The following is a 19,114-nucleotide window of genomic DNA, read 5'->3' on the forward strand; positions in this document are numbered from 1 at the left end:
TGATATGCACCTTTCTGTGTGCATATCATATTTTGAGAAAAGTTTTAAAATGATCATGTAGATTTATAAAAATCACTTGTAAAATACAGAACCATGATTTTTCTTTTAAAAGCGGGTTCAGGTTGCAGATAGAGTAGCGCAGCAGAAGTGAGCTGGGCCCATCAAAGCGGGTTGCTTGCAAAACAACATGTGCCATATCTTGTGGTCCTATATTTGTAAGTAAATCAATATATTCATTTACTACGCCAGTGGTGGTTAGTTCTGGGTAGTGGGGTTATAAGCCATTTTTAAAATTGTAATTATCTATAAATAATCTACAGTGATCATGTATTACTTCTATACTTGAGCCAAAAAAGTTATCATTAATTTAACTTTGAAAACCTGCAGGCATCTCTGGAGAAGCAGCCCAGGTCTGGGACTGGGGAGTGGAAAACACAGTGTTCTCTTTGGTGTTGGAAGATCATGTCCCTGGGGTGAGACCTTGATTGAAAGCTGCTAGGGGACCAGCTGCCCCAATGCCTATCACACCAGCTTGATAACACTTATCATGCTTAAGTGCTCCATCTCAGCCTTGCCATGATTGGGTTCCTTAGATCTCATTCCATTGCTTGATTTGATTGGTTCATGGAACACTTATGAACACCTGTGCCATTGGCAGGGGCTGCCCTGCATCGGAGACACTGCTACCAGTGCCCCTGAAAGCCAGGCACTACCATACTGAGTGCCAGGCAGGGCTAATGGCAAAGCAAACGTTGTTGTCTAATCTTTCTGCCGGGCCAGTCTGGTACAATGAGATGTTGTGGCTTCCTTGCTGGCAGCCACGGATCAGCCCTGGCTGACAATCAGATCTCATGGGAGCACGTGGTTGCAGAATCAGGATTCCCTTTTCCATCCCAAGGGTTCCTCTAGTAAAGGGGGCTGAGTGGAATGGCTTCTCCAAGTGCACCTGGGAGGGAGGCTACAGCCATCATGGAATGTTCCTGTCACACACTAACCCATGAACAGAAACCAGGTGGATGTACATGGTCACATAGTCTGGCCAGGGACCAGAGCCTCCTGAGACCCAGGTTCAGGTCCCATCTGTGTCATTTCTTAGTTATGTGAACCTGCACTGATCACTTAACCCCTCTGAGCTACATCACTTGCGAAAAAGTGGGGGTTATAGTATAATAATTCTTTTTTAAAATAATTCAAAGCATTCAGAAAAGCACAAATAGGCACACAAATGTAAGCACTGCTGTGTGGTGGGAGATTTGCAGATGACCTGACCAACAATGTCACCTTCCCCCTTTTCAGATCACTCACATTACCTGAGCAGAAAAACAACTAGCAGAGCACTGAAATGGTCCCAAAAGAGGGAAGAGCAAGAGGCAATCAGGTGGATCCTTTTCGAGTTATCAACGAGGTTTCCAGTCCTGTTTTCTATTGCTGATGAGAAGTTAACACACATTGAATGACTTATAACAACTCACACTGACTGACTATCTCACAGTTTCTGTGGGTCAGGAATCCAGGCTCGGTTCAGCTGAGGCCTCTGTCAGTCAGGGATGTCAGCCTGGTCTGTGGTCTCATCTGAGGCTCAACTAGAGAAGGATCTTCCTCCATGCTCACACGCTTGCTGGCAGGATTCAGTTACTTGCAGATTGTCACACTGAACGCCCAAGTTCCTTGCTGGCTGTCAGCTGGAGGCCACCCTTGATTCCTTCCTCTTGGGCCTCTTTATAGGGCAGCTTTCTTTATCAGAGTCAGCAAGGGGAAGAGTCTATACAGAGAGTGTGCTAGCAAGACACAACTTACGAGCCTGTATAATGTCATCACAAAACTGACATCCCATCTACTTGGCTGTATCCTGTTAGTTAGAAGCAAGTCCTGCCTACACAAAAGGGGAGGGGATTATACAGGGTTGTGAACACCAGCAGCATGAATAATTGGGAGCCATCCCAGAGTCTGTCTGCCATACCCCTGAATTGGTGTCAGCAAGCATGCCAGAGTCCCTCAGGGTGCTAAAATCTCTAATGTGGAGAAATATTATCATCTTCACCAATCTGAGAGCTTCCCCTCAATGTGATCCAAATATCCATCCAGGTGGAAAGGAAGAGCCCCTTCCACACCAGCTTTTCCTTCAACTGACCACAAATGCGCCACAGGCATGGCTTAGTCCTACCATGCTCAGGGATGTACCCTCCGCAGCTAGAGCATCCCTGCACGGTACACAGCAAGTGCACAATAAGGCATTTGAATGAATGTGTTAAGGGGCTTGCAGGTTTCTGCCTGGGGAATCTTCCTTCTGCTTCCCAAATATACTTCTCCTCTGCTCAAAATTCCCATGTGGGCCCCAGACAAGCTGTGCCCCTCAAATCAGTGCCCATCCTTGGGCTCCAAGCTCCCTCCCTTCCATCTGGTGGCAGCCTTGAGTGAGGGGATTCCATCTGGTGCCCCCAGAACTTAGGCAGCATCTTCAGGACCATCAGGTTCTTCACGAGTGCTAGGATCAACCCATACTTAGGTGACGGATACTCCAAATACCCTGACTTCATCATTACTCTTTCTATGCCTGTAACAGAATATCACATGTACCCAAAATATGTAAAATATTATGTATCCATAAAGAGAGAGAGGGCCGGGTGCAGTGTGGTTCACTGTAATCCCAGCACTTTGAGAAGCTGAGGCAGGAAGATCGTTTGAGCCCAGGAGTTCGAAACCAGTCTGGGTCAAATAGTGAAGCCCTGTCTCTACAGAAAATACAAAAGTTAGCTGGGTGTAGTGGCTCATGCCTATCGTCCCAGCTACTCAGAGCCTGAGGCCAGAGGACTGATTGAGCGTGGGAGGTTGAGGCTGCAGTAAGCCATGTTCATGCCACTACGCTCTACCCTGAGTGACAGAATAAGACCCTGTCTCAAAAAAGAGAGAGAGGCTTGAGAGGGAGGAAAGAGAGAGGAAGATAAGGAGGCACCAGAAGACATGAACGTGGAAAATACGAGAGCTAGTCATACTGGAGTGAGATTATAGTTAAAAAAAAAAAAAAAAAGAAAACAAAACAAAAGAAAAGAAAATGGGCCCAGGATACACATTTGGGGCACAAAGATGTCAACTAACAGGGGAGTCTATAATGTCAATGTGTTTTCTACTAACCACCACTGTGCCTGAACTTATCCACACTGCCCACTCCTCAATACTCACCTGGAGGCACTGGGGGCACTTGGAGCTTTTATAGAACCTGTGGCTCTCATGGCTGGACAGTCTGAGGATGCCCCAGGGGATCCGATTTCAGAACAAGATCCTGAGACAGGGCTTCCTATCTACCTGGTGACCTCCCCGCTCCCCTGTCCTCCTCCACAGCAATTTCTGCATCAGGGTTTTCACTCTACTTTGTCCACTGAATAAAAATTCACAAAGTGGAGGATCCATTGGGTTGGTAAGCATCCTCTTTCTTTTTTCTTTTGTTGTTTTTTTGTTGTTTGTTTGTTTGAGACGGAGTCTAGCTCTGTCACGCAGGCTGGAGTACAGTGGCAAGATCTCGTCTCATTGCAACTATGTCCTGAATTGGTTCCTTCCGGTGGGTTCTTGGTCTCACTGACTTCAAGAATGAAGCCACGGACCCTCGCGGTGAGTGTTACAGTTCTTCAAGATGGTGTGTCCAGAGTTTGTTCCTTCAGATGTTCAGATGTGTCCAGAGTTTCTTCCTTCTGGTGGGTTCGTGCTCTCACTGGCTTCAGGAGTGAAGCTGCAGACCTTCGCGGAGAGTGTAACAGCTGGTGCTTACTGGTGCATTTACAAACCCTTCAGCTAGACACAGAGTGCTGATTGGTTCATTTACAAGCCTTTAGCTAGACACAGAGTGCTGATAGGTGCATTTGCAATCCTTTAGCTAGACACAAAAGTTCTCCAAGTCCCTAATCAACTCAGAAGCCCAGACGGCTTCACCTCTCACAACCTCTGCCTCCTGGGTTCAAGCGATTCTCCTGCCTCAGCCTCCCCAGTAGCTGGGATTACAGGCGCCCACCACCATGCCCAGCTAACTTTTCTACTTTTAGTAGAGACGGGGTTTCACTATGTTGGCCAGGCTGGTCTTGAACTCCTGACCTCAGGTGATTCACCTGCCTCAGCCTCCCAAAGTACTAGGATTACAAGTGTGACCCACAGCGCCTGGCCAAGCATCCTCTTTCTAAGTCACTCACCCATGAGTATGAATCGTTTGCTCAGATTGCTTTGCTCCATTGTAGCTGATTTCAACCCAGTTGTAAGCCTGGAGCACCTGGAGAAATCAGACCCAGGTGGGATCTCACAGGTGGAGAGGGTGGGAAAGGAGCAAAAGAAAGAGAAGGGGTGCAGAAAGGGAGGGACACAGATTCCAAAGACAAACCTGGCCTGTCTGAAGTTTGCCTCCTCCAGGAAGGGAAGGCAGCATTCTCCCGGTGCTCTCTCCCTCCTCCCCCATGTACTGCGCACATCTCTTTCCCAGACTCAGCCCAGTTGCACCAAAAGCAAGTCGCAAGTCCCATAGGCTAGTCAGACGCCCAACAACCCCACACAATGACACTTATGTGGGGAATTGTGTCCTGAGTCCCAAACGACTGACCCCCAATGTGCTGTGGATAAGCAGTGACCACAACCAGTACCACCTATGACTGAGTCGGGGGGCTCCTCTCTAAGAACCCCAGCTGCGTGACCACGGGGACAAATCAGGCCACCTGGGGCTCCTTCACATCTGTCCAATGCTGCGTTAAACGCACTTTTAACCAATTTTGTCGAAATGCTCAGCTGGTAAAGTTTTAACGTAGGCCCTTGTCAATGCTTCAGAAATAAGCCTCTGGCAGCGCGAGAGAGCAAAACTCCGTCAGGAAAGAAATGGAGAAAGGGAGAAAGAGAAAGAAAAAAGAAAGAAAGAAAGAAAGGAAGGAAGGGAGAGAAAGAGAGAGAAAGAAGGAAAGGAAGGAAAGAAAAGAAAGGAAACAAAGGAAAAAAAAACAAATAAGCCTCCAGGTCATTGCTTAGAAAGAAAAAGAAAAAAGAAAGAAAAAGAAAGAAAGAAAAGAAAGAAAAAGAAGAGAAAAGAAAAGAAAAGAAAAAAGCCTCCAGGTCATTGCTCCTCTCTCTCTCTGCAGGTCCACCCCCATGGCACCCTCCCCCCTCCCCATGGTGCAAGGTTACAATGGAAAGTGCCTCAGCTGGAAAGGTCTCAGAGTGCGGCTCAGGGCAGCCACAATCTTATCAGGAGCTTTTCTGTTTGGGATCAGGGGAACCGGTGACTTTCAGAGGCTGATAAGGCGGGACCCAACTTGTATATAAGGGGCAGCTCATGCTGCTGCTCTGCACCTTCCTCCCGTCTTGCCTTCTCCCTCGAGTTGGGATCCAGGAAGAACCATGAAGTGGCTGCTGCTGCTGGGTCTGGTGGCGCTCTCTGAGTGCATCATGTACAAGTGAGTCCGGGTGGCGTGGGTGTGAAGATGCTGCCTCTCACATCACCTTTCTTTCCTCCCGTGTCTTCCTTCTTCCCTTTTTTCTCTCTCTCTCTTCAGCTGTCTCCATCCCCCTTTTCTGCCTCTCTCTCTCTCTGCCCTTTTGGGAGGCAGCCCTGCAGACATGGTTAAAACTCGGGCCCAGCCTGAATCTGGTTCCCAGCTCCAGCGCTAGTCAGCTTAACCTCTTTGCATTATTGTGCAGAAGTGGGGGCATCTCCCTTCCTTCCTTCTTCCTCCCTTAGACCAGCTTCCCTTCCCTTCTGGGGCTGCCACAGCACCTGGTCAGCAGAATCCTTGCCTAATTCCTCTTCCTTCTCCAAACCACAGGGTCCCCCTCATCAGAAAGAAGTCCTTGAGGCGCACCCTGTCCGAGCGTGGCCTGCTGAAGGACTTCCTGAAGAAGCACAACTTCAACCCAGCCAGCAAGTACTTCCCCCAGTGGGAGGCTCCCACCCTGTTACACGAACAGCCCCTGGAGAACTACCTGGATGTGAGTGTGCGGGCAAGTGGTGGGGCCAGCTCTGAGGACTTGGCCAGCAGGAAAGAGGGTGTCCCAGGGGTCTTGGAGGATGGGCCTGGGCTCTGCGGCTCCAGGCAGTGACCCAGAGTCTGCCCCCTAGATGTCAGTGGCCCAGGGCAGGCAGGAAAGCTCACAGTCAGAGCTGTTGCTCTTTTGTTCATTCATTCATTCGTTCACTCGTTCATACAATGTTAATTTCTCTGAGCACCTCATTCTATTTCAGGGTCTGTGCTGGGCTCAGGGGGAGACAGCAGTGAGCAAACTCATAGCCTAGGAGACAAACACAGTAATCAAGGGGTCTCACAAACCAATGAAAAGAACAGGCAGCAGGAGGACTACAGAGTGATGGTGTCACACTGCAAGAGTCTGCCACTTGGGCAGGGAGCCTCCCTGGAGCCACGCAGGAAGAGCAGGAGTTTCCAAGAGAACAAGACAGAACTCCACATAGCCTGATCCCTTGTGCCAAACCCTGTAGCAGGCGGGAGCACAGTGCATTTGAAGGGGAGCCGAGAGGGAGGGAAGAAGGGTGCTGCAGACTACAGTCTGAGGAGCTGAGGGGTGGACGCAGAGAGACTCCATCCTAACTGCCTCTGATTTATCTTAAACAGGGGGTGACAAGATCAGATCTGAGTTTCAGAAAGATCACCCTGACTTTGTTATTTGAGACCCGATAGCAAACACCCTGCCCTCCTGCAGATATTGTATGTCCCCTCTGTGACTGGCACAGGGCACAGGGCACAAAGCAGTGATGCCCGTGGTTCAGAGACTGGCCTCTGCCATCCAGCAGACCTGGTGCAAATGTGGGTGCTAGTGCCTCTAAGCCACAGGACCTTGGCCAAGTCATTTAAATACTCTGAGCCTGTGTCTTCGTCTGGAAAACAGAACCACTAATATCTACCGTCAGAGGTTGTTGCCAGGAATTAACACGATCATGTTTTCTGGAGGGCTTAGCATGGGGTCTGGCAGGCCCTTGGTAAGAGGCTTAATTAGCGCATTTATTTAGTTCACAAATATTTAACAAATATTGGCACCTCTCTATGTGCCAGAGGCTATGCAAGTTGCCAAAATGATGGTGAATAATCAAAGTTCCTGGAGCTTATACTCTAAAGGGGATGACAAATAAACAACCATGTAAGATAATTTCAGGTAATGATAAGGGCCTTGGCAAATTAACTAATGGGAGTATGGGGAACAAGAAGATTGAGAGGGGGCAAATTTAGATAAAGTGGTCACGGAAGGCCTGTTGGCAGAGGGGACATTTGACTAGAGAGCTGAATGATTGATTTTTGATAAAAGGATCAGCCAAGGAAAGATCTAGAATAAACATTTTCCTAGCACAAGGAATAGCCAGTGCAAAGGCCCTAGGGCAGGAGGGACTGGTCATCGCCAAAGAACAGCAAGCAGACCAGTGTGGCGGGAACAGAGCCGGCAGGGGGAAAATGCTGCCACTAAGAAGAAAAATACTGGTTGATTGGCTGAGGCGGGTGGATCACTTGAGGTCAGGAGTTCGAGACCAGCCCGGCAACATGGTGAAACCCCGTCTCTACTAAAACTACAAAAATTAGCCGGGCGTGATGGCACACAGCTGTAATCTCAGCTACTTGGGAGGTTGAGGCAGGAGAATCACTGGAACCCAGGAGGAGGAGGCTGCAGTGAGCCGAGGTCACGCCACTGCACTCCAGCCTGGGCAACAGAGCGAGACTTGCCTTAAAAAAAAAAAAGAATAAAAATTCTGGCAATGCCCTTTCTTGAAACCTGCTGTACACATCTAGATGTAGAAATAAGAAAACTGGACAGGTTTCCATCTTTAAGTGGCTTGCTTAGCTTCTGATAAACAATTTAAGGCACAAGCCCTTAAGCTGTCACTTGCCTGGTGCTAGAAGGTTCCACCCCCATCCTCTGAGAACATGGGCTGTAAGGATGGGAAGACTGTGACAGACAAGACAACAGCTGAAGAGGGAACAGCAGATTGTTAGGTGCTTGTGGTGCTTAGCAGAGAGCAGAGGGTAAATTGGGGGAGCAATCAGGGAAGACTTCAAGGAAGACGGGACGCCACGGCTGGGCTTTGAAGGATGAAGGCAGTGCCTGGGAAGAGAAAGACAAGAACTGTGAGGAATGAAGGAAAAGGTGGAGAGGCAGACTGAGGAGATGACCCAGAGACAGCCCCTAGGGAGGCCCCAAAACAGAGACCCCGGTCCATGAACTGCCCTGTCCTGGCCTCTGCAGGTGGAGTACTTCGGCACCATCGGCATCGGAACTCCTGCCCAGGATTTCACTGTCGTCTTTGACACCGGCTCCTCCAACCTGTGGGTGCCCTCAGTCTACTGCTCCAGTCTCGCCTGCAGTAAGTGCCCAGCCCGCCCTACCCCACTCTCGCTCCCCAGCACCAGCCGACCCTGGGGAACCCTGGACACTCGCGGGCTTCAGACAGCTCCCACCTCAAGCCTGCTGGAGCCACTCAACAGGCATTTATTGAGCACCTACTACGTGCCAAGCACTGGGCTCAGGTGCTCCAGGGGGTAAAGGGATGAGTGATATGATCCCTGCGGTCAAAGACTACACAGTCTGAGGGCAGAGAGAAGCTCTCCTAAATAACCACAGGCTGGGAGAGGAAGTATGGGGGGCCCAAAGCAAGACAGGGCCAAAGGGCTGTAGAATAGCCCACCAGGAAAGAGTCCAGTACGTGTGAGAAAATGGCTCCAAAGCCTGGCTAGAACACGCTAGAGGTCAGTGCTGAGCTCCTTTAAAAAAAAAAAAAAAAAAAAAAAAAAAACATTGGTTTGCTAATGAAAGAGAGTTTGTCTTTGGAAGTCATGAACAATGTGTGTCGCAGGTTCCTTCCTCTTCTAAGTTTTAATGAAGATGAGGTGCCTGTGGCATCATCCACATCATAACGGGAGCACTGGCTGGTGGCTAGAGGGTGAAAGCGCTCGTCACTGGGCAGCCACGGGCCTGCTCCGCTCAATGTTGGCCTGGAAGGGTCCCCGGGAGGTCCTTGGGGTTGGCTGGGGACCTGCCATCAGTGAATGGTCCCAGTAGTTCAACGAGACAGGACAGAACCTGGGGTCTCTTGGGCTCCAAGGGTCTAGGGGGAAAGGTCACTGCTCACCTCCAGAGCCCGTCCCAGGGCCAGGACACCCCATCCCAGGAAGACATCCAGCCCATGACCTTCACCCAGCTCTCAGAGAATAACAATCACCGCTTGTCCTTGCAGTGGACCACAACCTCTTCAACCCTCAGGATTCCTCCACCTACAAGTCCACCAGCAAGACAGTCTCCATCACCTACGGCACCGGCAGCATGACAGGCATCCTCGGATACGACACTGTCCAGGTGGGCACCTGCAGGCTGCCGCTGCATCCCCCCATCAGGCACCCCCAAAATAAGCTTATTCCAGCAAGATGGGTCTTTGTGATCACAAATGTAACCTGATTGGGGGTGCGGTGTGGGGGAGAAACAGCAGAGATGTCACAGACATTGCTAGCTCGGGTGGCAGTGAGTAAAAGGGTGGGGTGCCAGGAGCCATAACCCAGACTCAGCTCCACCCAAGCAGAATGTTATGGAGTGTGGGGAGAGTCAGTAAAGTCTCAATTCTCTACTAGCACCTCCTCCTCTTCCTTCTTCTCCCGACATGCAGCACCCCAAGTCATGCAATCTCCACAAGCCCTCCCTGCTACTTTCGGGGCATGGCAGGGGTCAAAGGCCTGGGGTCTGGGGTCTGCTTTGCGTTTGTTCATCAGAAACACAAACACACAGTGACCATCTGTCCTCCAGCAAAATCTCACCCTGAGTCATAGACTGTGGCCATCTGGAGATCAGCTGCCATGGTTACCTCCAGCAGAGGAACCAGCATTCCAGCTGACAGTCCCTCTGCCCTCCTTCCGGGCTGATACCCTGGAAGCCAAGTCCTGCATGAGATGAACCAGGGTGGCTCTGGGCCTGAGGCTGGCACCCAGAGCTCAGTGAACATGACCTGATGGTGAACATCATCTCGGTTTCCCCACCCAGGTTGGAGGCATCTCTGACACCAATCAGATCTTCGGCCTGAGCGAGACCGAACCTGGCTCCTTCCTGTTTTTCGCTCCCTTCGACGGCATCCTGGGGCTGGCCTACCCCAGCATTTCCTCCTCCGGGGCCACACCCGTCTTTGACAACATCTGGAACCAGGGCCTGGTTTCTCAGGACCTCTTCTCTGTCTACCTCAGCGCGTAAGTTGAGTGGAGAGGGGCCTCCTCCCACCTCCCCCTCCAGAGGTCACAGTGTTCCTGCCCAGCAGGAGCTGTCCAAGGCTGGCTGGGATGGAGAGGGTCTTGAGAAGCAAGGGATTTGAAAGTCAATGTCTGAGGCTGGAGAAGTATGTCTTTGGAGAGTAATAGTGCCAAGTCTGTCTCTGACGGGCCATGTGCACTCCATCTTATTTTACCAGTGTCTTTGTCCCCTAGATGTGCACAACTCAAATGTCATCAGCCATTTGCCCCTCAGTGCCAGTTCGCCCATCCTTGGCCCCCAAAGATACCATTTAAAGTGAATACACTTAGCCAGGCATGGTGGCTTATGGCTGTAATCCCAGCACTTTGGGAGTCTGAGGCGGGAGGATCACCTGAAGTCAGGAGTTCAAGACCAGCCTGGCCAACATCGTGAAACCCCGTCTCTACTAAAAAATACAAAAATTAGCCAGGCAGGGTGGCAGGCGCCTATACTCCCAGCTACGCAGGAGGCTGAGGCAAGGAGAATCGCTTGAGCCTGGAAGGTGGAGGTTGCAGTGAGTCAAGATTGCGCCACTGCATCCTAGCCTGGGCAACAGAGCGAGACTCCATCTCAATAAATAAATAAATAAATAAACAAATAAAATAAAGTGAATACACTTAGACCAAAATTCCATAGCACAAAAATGAAAAGATTTCATCAAGACATATCATGAATGATGACATTTTTCAATCATGAAAGCAAGTTTCTTTTATGATTTAATAAAATCTAGGTTCCATTTGTGACCGGGGGCTAATTCTAGGAATAAACAAAGAATAAGTGAGCAAACAAACAAATGAACAAAGAATAAACCAAATGTCAGTTTGGGCTGAGTAGAGTGTTATGCAAGAACACCTGAGGGCATCCTCCACTTTCTTAAGACATTCAGCTTTCCTCTAACACTCACATACATCGTCCTCTCTTGAAAGGGTTCGCCGTCATTCATGTGTCTCCTCGGTTGGTAACTACACGTCTAGGTCCTCACTATATTGCATTGCACTGTGAGATGTTCACAGCAAAGGTGGGGTGGGTTCAGTGAGTGGGGTCATGTTTTAGAAATGGCCAGTTCTCAGATGATTAATCTCTTTTTTGTGTGTGTGACAGAGTCTCACTCTCTCACCCAGGCTGGAGTGCAGTGGTGCTATCTCCCCTCACTGCAAGCTCCGCCTCCCGGGTTCACGCTATTCTCCTGCCTCAGCCTCCCGAGTAGCTGGGACTATAGGTGCCCGCCACCACACCCAGCTAATTTTTTGTATTTTTAGTAGAGATGGGGTTTCACTGTGTTAGCCAGGATGGTCTCGATCTCCTGACCTCATGATCCACCCGCCTCGGTCTCCCAAAGTGCTGGGATTACAGGCGAGAGCCACCGCGCCCAGCCCGAGATAATTAATTTCTTATTGCCGTCTACATTTCCTTCCACATCTAACCTGAAACTGCAGAGATTTAGAAAATGAATATTGCAATAACAAGGACTCCTGCAATTTACAACAGGAAGGCTCTTTGTCATGTATTCCTCTTGGCCAGTTAATGTTCAAGGTGGCTCTGAAACATCATCTGCCTTTATGAGCACTTAAATATTTCATGTGGGGCCATTGTATCTCCCCAGCCAGATCCCAGTTTCTCAATCTGGGCACTGTTAACATTTCAGACCACCATAAGTCCTTGCCGCCAGGGACTGTCCTGTGCATTGTAGGATGTTTGGCAGCATCCCCAGCCTCTACCCATGAGATGCCGGCAGCATCCCCTACCCCCACCCAATCATGACAATCCAAAATGTTTCCAGACATGCCCCTGGGGGCAAAACTGCTCCCAGCTAAGAACCAGTGACCTCCACCCTCAAGTCCTTAAGAGCCGACACTGTCAAGTACTCACTTCCCTGGGGTCCCCATGGCAACCAGAGCGGGTACCACCGTGGAAACCACACACTCAACCTACAAGGCCTGTGTTCTTCCAAACGTAGTTCCACCACTCCCCCGCTGTGTGACCTTGGGCAGGTGGCCTCACCTCCCTCAGGCTCAGTGTCCTCATGGTAAGTGGAAATAACAGTGACGGTGCCCACTGCACGGGCCCTGGCCTAAGAGGAAAAGAAACCACATTGGTCACACCCCAGGACAGCCCTGGAAAGTGCCCAATCAACGGTCGCTCTGAGGAGGCAACAGCAGATGGTCACACAAGTGGACGAACAAAAAAATTCATGTCTTCTCCCCTCACTTTCCACAGCGATGACAAGAGTGGCAGCGTGGTGATCTTTGGTGGCATTGACTCTTCTTACTACACTGGAAGTCTGAACTGGGTGCCTGTTACCGTCGAGGGTTACTGGCAGATCACCGTGGACAGGTGAGACTGCCATGGACGGGCAGCATCCAGGCCTGGGTCCCAGATCCCATTTCCTTATGGATTCATAGCCAATCAGCTTTCCAGAATCCCCCCAGGAACAGCTGGCACAGGGGAACACACTCCAGGGGGAAGGTGGAAGTTGGCCAAGCCAGAGACCCCTAGAAAGACACCTCCCTGCAGGAGGAGGGAAGAGCTGTCTAGGAAGCCAAGACTTTGCAAGGGTGAGATAGCCACTGTCCTCCTAGTCACGGAGGCAGGACCATCCACCAGCATCCCTGGGGAGAGCAGGAGGACCCACCTGTCCACGCATCTCACAATTTAAGGGGCCGGTGAACCAGCACATGCTCCTCCCACTCGAGGAAACATGTCACTTTCAGTCTAGAAGTGGGGCAAAATGGCTAAGAAATTGTGTGAAGTCACTTCGTTCCACCCTCCCCTTCAGGGCCTCCCCGGTCTCCCTAGCAGCTTCATTTCCATGCTGTTCTTCCCCAGCTAGCCTGCTAGGGTGCTCAGTGGTGTGGGTTTTCCCAAGGATGAACAATTTCCCAGGACAGAGACTTTCAGTACTAAAACTGGGACCAGCCCAGGCAAATCAGGACACATGGATCACCTCATGTCTGCCCAGCCATGCTAGAATGTCATCAGTTCCTCCAACACCTGCCCCAGCCCTCTGGTCTCTGTCCCTCTCCGCATACCATCCCCTGATGATGTCCTCCTTCTCTCTTCACCTGCCTGGCATTCCTGGGTGTCTGTTCCCCTGGCTGCTCCCCTCCACTACCTCTCACCCTGGACCCTGTTTTTGTTCCCCACCACATGCCTGACTGATCATCTTGCCCTTCTGCCAACATAACTTATCTTGCCAGCTAGGCCGGGAGCTCCCTGCAGCCTGGAACTGTGAGGCTGTCTTGTTTCGCTTGGCATTTCCCATGCCTGGCAGAGAGTAGGCACTTGGGAAATATTTGTAGGGTAAATGAATGCGGGATGAATGAGTGCGTGAATGAGAGGAACAGAAATTTCACGCATTGGCCAATGGATGGGTGGGGAAGGAATGTCTGGGCTCACTCACCTCCTTGTTCCTCCTTGGAGAGAAGTACCCCTGAGGGCTCAGGGAGCTTAACTTGCTTCTTGCCCTCAGCATCACCATGAACGGAAAGACCATCGCCTGCGCTGAGGGCTGCCAGGCCATTGTTGACACCGGCACCTCTCTGCTGACCGGCCCAACCAGCCCCATTGCCAACATCCAGAGTGACATCGGAGCCAGCGAGAACTCAGACGGCGACGTGAGTCCAGCCCCGACTGCTCTGTTCTACACTCAAGTAGTGGGTGTGCCAGGCAGAAGGGACAGAAACCCTTCTAACTTTTCTCACTCTCACTCTTTCCAGATGGTGGTCAGCTGCTCAGCCATCAGCAGCCTGCCCGACATCGTCTTCACCATCAATGGAGTCCAGTACCCCGTGCCACCCAGTGCCTACATCCTGCAGGTGAGGAGGCTCTGGACCAACCACTAGAGAGGTTCACACAGAATGTGGACACAGAGTCCCCCTCTGCAGAGGGAAAGTGCACTTCCACGAGCTGAAGCCAGCAGGCAGAGGCAGACGAACATCTGCCCTAGACAGCCTCCAGAGAAAAAGAATATATTAATAACAAATGCAGGAATAAGAACTCGGATACAGCCCCCTAAGGGAACAAGTGAAGCAAAGGTTAATGGAGTGAAAAGAGGATTCTATTTGGACCCCTGGGTCCAAGTCCTAAGTCTGAATTACTAGCCCATTGATTCTGAGCAAGCTACAGCTCATCTCACCCTCAGTTTTCGCATCCAAAAGGTAGAGATGGCAGCCTTCCCCACCCTCAGAGTGCGGTTAGGTTAACCAAGTGAGACTGATCACATCAGACCTACCAAGGGTTGGGCAAATGGAAATCCTAATTTCCATAGGCTGGGGCTTCTGACACTTCTACCATCTCTACCAAGTAGCAAATCTTTAGCTATACGAGCCACAAGAAAACTCTTTCCCTTCTGTTATCATAACATCAGGTGGAAAACTAATTTTGCCAGTGGACTCAAGTTATTCAACAAGAAGCACTGATGCCTGGGCTCCCCCACGGATTCTGATTACATTAGGAGAGGGCAAGGCCTGAGCAATGGGATGGGGCTGCGGGGGTTCAAAGCTCCCCAGGTGATGTGCAGACAAGGTCGCAGCCCAGTGGCTTAGTGAGGCAAGAGGGCTAATAGCTCATCCGGTTTGCCTCTGACCGGATCAGAATAATAATGAGAAAAGGCTATGGCGGCAGGGTTTTCAAACTCCTTCCTAGCAGCTGAATTCTCTCTAAGCCCCTTAGCACCAATGCTGATGTCAGGGTTCGTGTGCCTGCCAGAAACACCAGATAATGTCCAGTAATGCGTAGAAACCAGTCGTTCAGTGGACGGCTTCTACAGGCCGACTCCAGGCCAAGAACAGCCGAGTCCCTGGACATTGGGCCAGGAAGCTTCTCCTTGCACGTGCCTTACAGCTGGACCAGGGCGCCCTGGATGTTTATCACCCAGCGCCTATCACTGCTGAATCGGTGTCCCAGCTCCACTTTTATTCTCCTTTTCTCCAGAGCGAGGGGAGCTGCATCAGTGGCTTCCAGGGCATGAACGTCCCCACCGAATCTGGAGAGCTTTGGATCCTGGGTGATGTCTTCATCCGCCAGTACTTTACCGTCTTCGACAGGGCAAACAACAAGGTCGGCCTGGCCCCCGTGGCTTAAGCCTAAGTCTCTTCAGCCACCTCCCAGGAAGATCTGGCCTCCGTCCTGTGCCCACTTTAGATGTATCTAATTCTCCTGACTGTTCTTCCCAGGGGAATGTGGAGGTCTTGGCCCTGTTCCCTGTCCTACCAATAACGTAGAATAAAAACATAACCCACTGAAACAGGTTTTGTGGAGCTGCTTCTCTTTGCTAGTCTTTTTCCTTCACATTACTGGGGTTAGAACGCCAGGGCAGGGATGAAAATGACCACATCCACTTGGATGGCACCCAACATAGTGACCCCAGCAGCCAACACTTCATGATGGAGCCAGGAAGACAGAGAGGCTTCAGGGGGTTGTGCTGGAAGCATCATAAAAAGACCTGGGGGCCAAAATACTGGGCTAATTGTCTTCTCATAGAAGGGACACATAGCTGAGATCCTGCCATTGTACTCCATCCTGGGCGACACAGAGAGACTCCAGCTCAAAGAAAAAAAAAATAGGGCACTGAAGCTCTTAGTTGAGGGAGTCAACTTCTTCTTTCTCCCAAAGACAATAAGAGATCATGAGAAGGCTGGGCACAGTGGCTCACGTCTGTAATCCCAGCACTTTGGGAGGCTGAGGCGGACAGGTCACCTGAGGTCAGGAGTTTGAGACAAGCCTGGCCAACACAGTGAAACCCTGTCTCCACTAAAAATGCAAAAATTAGCTGGGCATGGTGGTGTGTGCCTGTAATCCCAGCTACTCGGGAGGCTGAGGCAGGAGAAGCGCTTAAATCTGGAAGGCGGAGGTTGCAGTGAGCTGAGATCGCACCATTGCACTCCAGCCTGGGCGACAGAGCAAGACTCCATCTCAAAAAAAAAAAAAAAAAAAAAAAAAAAGAGCTCATGAGGAAAGGAAAGCAATCAGGAGAGTCAGGAAAGGCGGACACTAATGGTGATGTCCCTAAGTAGATAGGACAGGGCAGTGTTGTCTGCAAGACATGGACAAGAGAAGTGGAAGAAGCTGACACCCCACAATCTTATAGGATGCCCTTGTGATTCGCTGGCTACCAAGACTAACAGTTAATCTCCCCCAAGTCCCAGGCATAAGACACTGAATCCATCTGTTTCCCCATCTGTAACCAAAGAGAAAGGTCTTTCACTTCCCTGAGCAGAGGTTGTGAGACAGAGAATTAAGCATGTTCATTAGCATATATGCCCTAGAAAGGCAAAGAGGAAATGGAGCAGTTTCTCAGACTGGGCTTGGTAGCAAAATGTTCAATGGAAAACACAGTTTCAAAATAAGTATAGAACATGCTACATTCTAGGCCCTTCCCCAGGGTTCACCAGCTACAGTTCCCAATCAAAAGCTCTGACAAGTCCTGCTGCAAAGTGATCTGTTTCTTTTTAACTCAGCTGAGCTTCATCTCAGACTCTCTCTTGCTAGTAAGTCTATTACAGCCCTGGGCTCCCCGGCATGCATGCTGGGAAAATTCCCATAGCTCCTGCTTCTGGTGACAGCCGACCTAGGCTGTCTGCTGAAGACACAAACCCAGAGGCTGGAGCTGGGCTCTAGGAAGGGCGGGGGTGAGCTCCAACACCCAGTCTCCCCAGGGTCACTCTCACCCTCCCAAGCCCATTTTCCATAGCTGAATAAACTTTAGGAAACATAAATTTCATCTCATCCCTTCCTTGCTTTAAACTCTTAATGCCTTCTTGCCATTGCCGTTGGAATAAAACAGCAAATCTTTGGCATAGTTCCAGGTCCTGTGTGCTCCTTTCCCTCCAAACCTTCCCTGCTTCACTCTGATCCCGTTATCCCGAGCTCCGTCCACCCTGGCCTCCCACGGCCACAAAAGCCCATGTGTTTTCCCACCTCCAGACTTTGCACATGCTGTTCCCTTTGCCTGGGTTGCTTTTCCCTCTTTCTTGACTTGCTAACACCTAGCATCTGCAGACGTGGCTTAAATGTCACTTCCCAGCCGTGTGTGGTGGCTTACGCCTGCAATCCCAGCACTTTGGGAGGCCAAGGCAGGCAGATCAGCTGAGGTTAGGAGTTTGAGACCAGCCAGGCCAACATGGTGAAACCCCATCTCTACTAAAAATACAAAATTAGCCGGGTGTGGTGACCCATGTCTGTAATCCCAGCTACTTGGGAGGCTGAGGCAGGAGAATTGCTTGAACCTGGGAGGCGGAGGTTGCAGTGAGCCAAGATCACACCACTGCCCTCCAGCCTGGGCAACAAGAGTGAAACTCCGTCTGAAAGAAAAAAAAGCATATGGCTCAGTAACTTCCCTTCTGAAAATTTACCTTAAAGATACACTTGTAGATGTGCAAAGCGATGTAAGGACATGATTTTTTGTAGCATCATGTGGAAAAGCAAGATTTGAAATGACCCAAAAGTGCATCCACAGGAGTTGGTTCAACAACTTATGGTGCATCCACACAATATACAGCTGTAAAAGGAAGAAGCAAATGTGCTCACTGGGTGCTAAGATGGAAAGACCTTTTTTTTTTTTAAGACGGAGTCTTGCTCTGTCTCCCAGGCTGGAGTGCAGTGGCATGATCTCAGCTCACTGCAAGTTCGGCCTCCCGGGTTCAAGCAATTCTCCCGCCTCAGCCTCCCGAATAGCTGGGATTACAGGCACCTGCCACCACACCAGCTAATTTTTGTATTTTTAGTAGAGACGGGATTTCACCATGTTGGCCAGGCTGGTCTGGAACTCCTGACCTCATGATCCACCCACCTCGGCCTCCCAAAGTGCTGAGATTACAGATGTGAGCCACCACTCCCAGCCTCGGAAAGATCTTAAAAAGAGGGTAAGTTAAAAAAAAAAAAAGTGAATTACAGCGATTTTGAGCCTCTGTAAGTTTGTCCTACTTAGAAACCTACCGTGACTTGCCTTCAGGCCATGCATCTAATAACCTTTAAAATCAGGTCTCTTGAAACAGGTCTGATCATTCTGCCCTTTGGGAAGCTGCCAGGTGCAAGGGAAACTGAGACCACAGAATAAGCTTCCGACACACCCCCATTCTGTTCTGTTTCTCAGAACCCTAAAAGTGGAATCCTAGCTCAGGAAAAATGCAAGGTGTCTCTATCCAAGAACAAACACTCCCTTGCTGGTTGGAGCCCAGGCTCCCGAGAATTCAGAGCAGCTTATCCCATTAAAGGCACTGCGCGCCCCGCTGGGGGCTTCAGGTGGACTCCTGCCTCCTGGTGCACTGCGGTTTACTGTGGACAAAACATGTGCTTACATGGCCCAGTGAGAGCCCTGACCCAGCCCTCCACCAATGGCTCCTGCACCTCTGCCCCAAGAGCCTTCTGGTGCCTGGGGACAAACAGAAAGGCAGGCTCAGTACTATGGCAAGGCCAGCAGGGTGTGCTAGAGAGCCAAAAGCCCAGGACAAGGCTCGACCAGTGAGGGACGAAAGTTGAGGGACAACTACTGGTGCATCTTCACACCCTTGGGGGACAATCCTCAGGCAAGGCATGGGCTCCACAGTCTTCCAGAAGGTCCCTAGGACAAAGTGCCAATTGCCCATAGCTGCAACCGGCTCATCAATGCCCCTTGATTGGTCTTTTTCTCTTGGCTCTCACCCGAATACTATCTCTGGGTCTGCTTTAGGGGGAACCCAAACTAAAATAGTGTTCACAGGGCCCCTCCTAAACTGTGGGCCATCAGCTGTCTCTCCAAACACCAACAGGAGAACCTCATCAGGTGAAATGTGAAGCGAAGGAAAAACACCTGGACTGGGAGTCAGACGAATGAGGCTCTCTTCCCATTCAGCCGTCATAATCTGTGCAGCCTTAGAACACTCTCCTAACTTCTCTGAGCCTCTGC

The 19,114-nt window shown here is 50.4% G+C and overlaps 1 protein-coding gene across 1 annotated transcript; it reads left to right on the forward strand.

The window, feature by feature from the left end:
- The first annotated feature begins 5,279 nt into the window (after nt 1-5,279).
- On the forward strand, nt 5,280-15,475 carry LOC466625 (pepsin A-5). The gene is made up of 9 exons (XM_024347185.3): nt 5,280-5,420; nt 5,790-5,952; nt 8,209-8,326; nt 9,197-9,315; nt 9,991-10,190; nt 12,448-12,564; nt 13,700-13,844; nt 13,947-14,045; nt 15,163-15,475. Exons 1-9 carry the CDS (start codon nt 5,365-5,367, stop codon nt 15,310-15,312), a joined length of 1,167 nt encoding a protein of 388 aa, XP_024202953.3. The 5' UTR covers nt 5,280-5,364; the 3' UTR covers nt 15,313-15,475.
- Nucleotides 15,476-19,114: the final 3,639 nt, after the last annotated feature.

Source organism: Pan troglodytes, chromosome 9 (assembly GCF_028858775.2).
Source record: "Pan troglodytes isolate AG18354 chromosome 9, NHGRI_mPanTro3-v2.0_pri, whole genome shotgun sequence".
NCBI lineage: Eukaryota > Metazoa > Chordata > Mammalia > Primates > Hominidae > Pan > Pan troglodytes.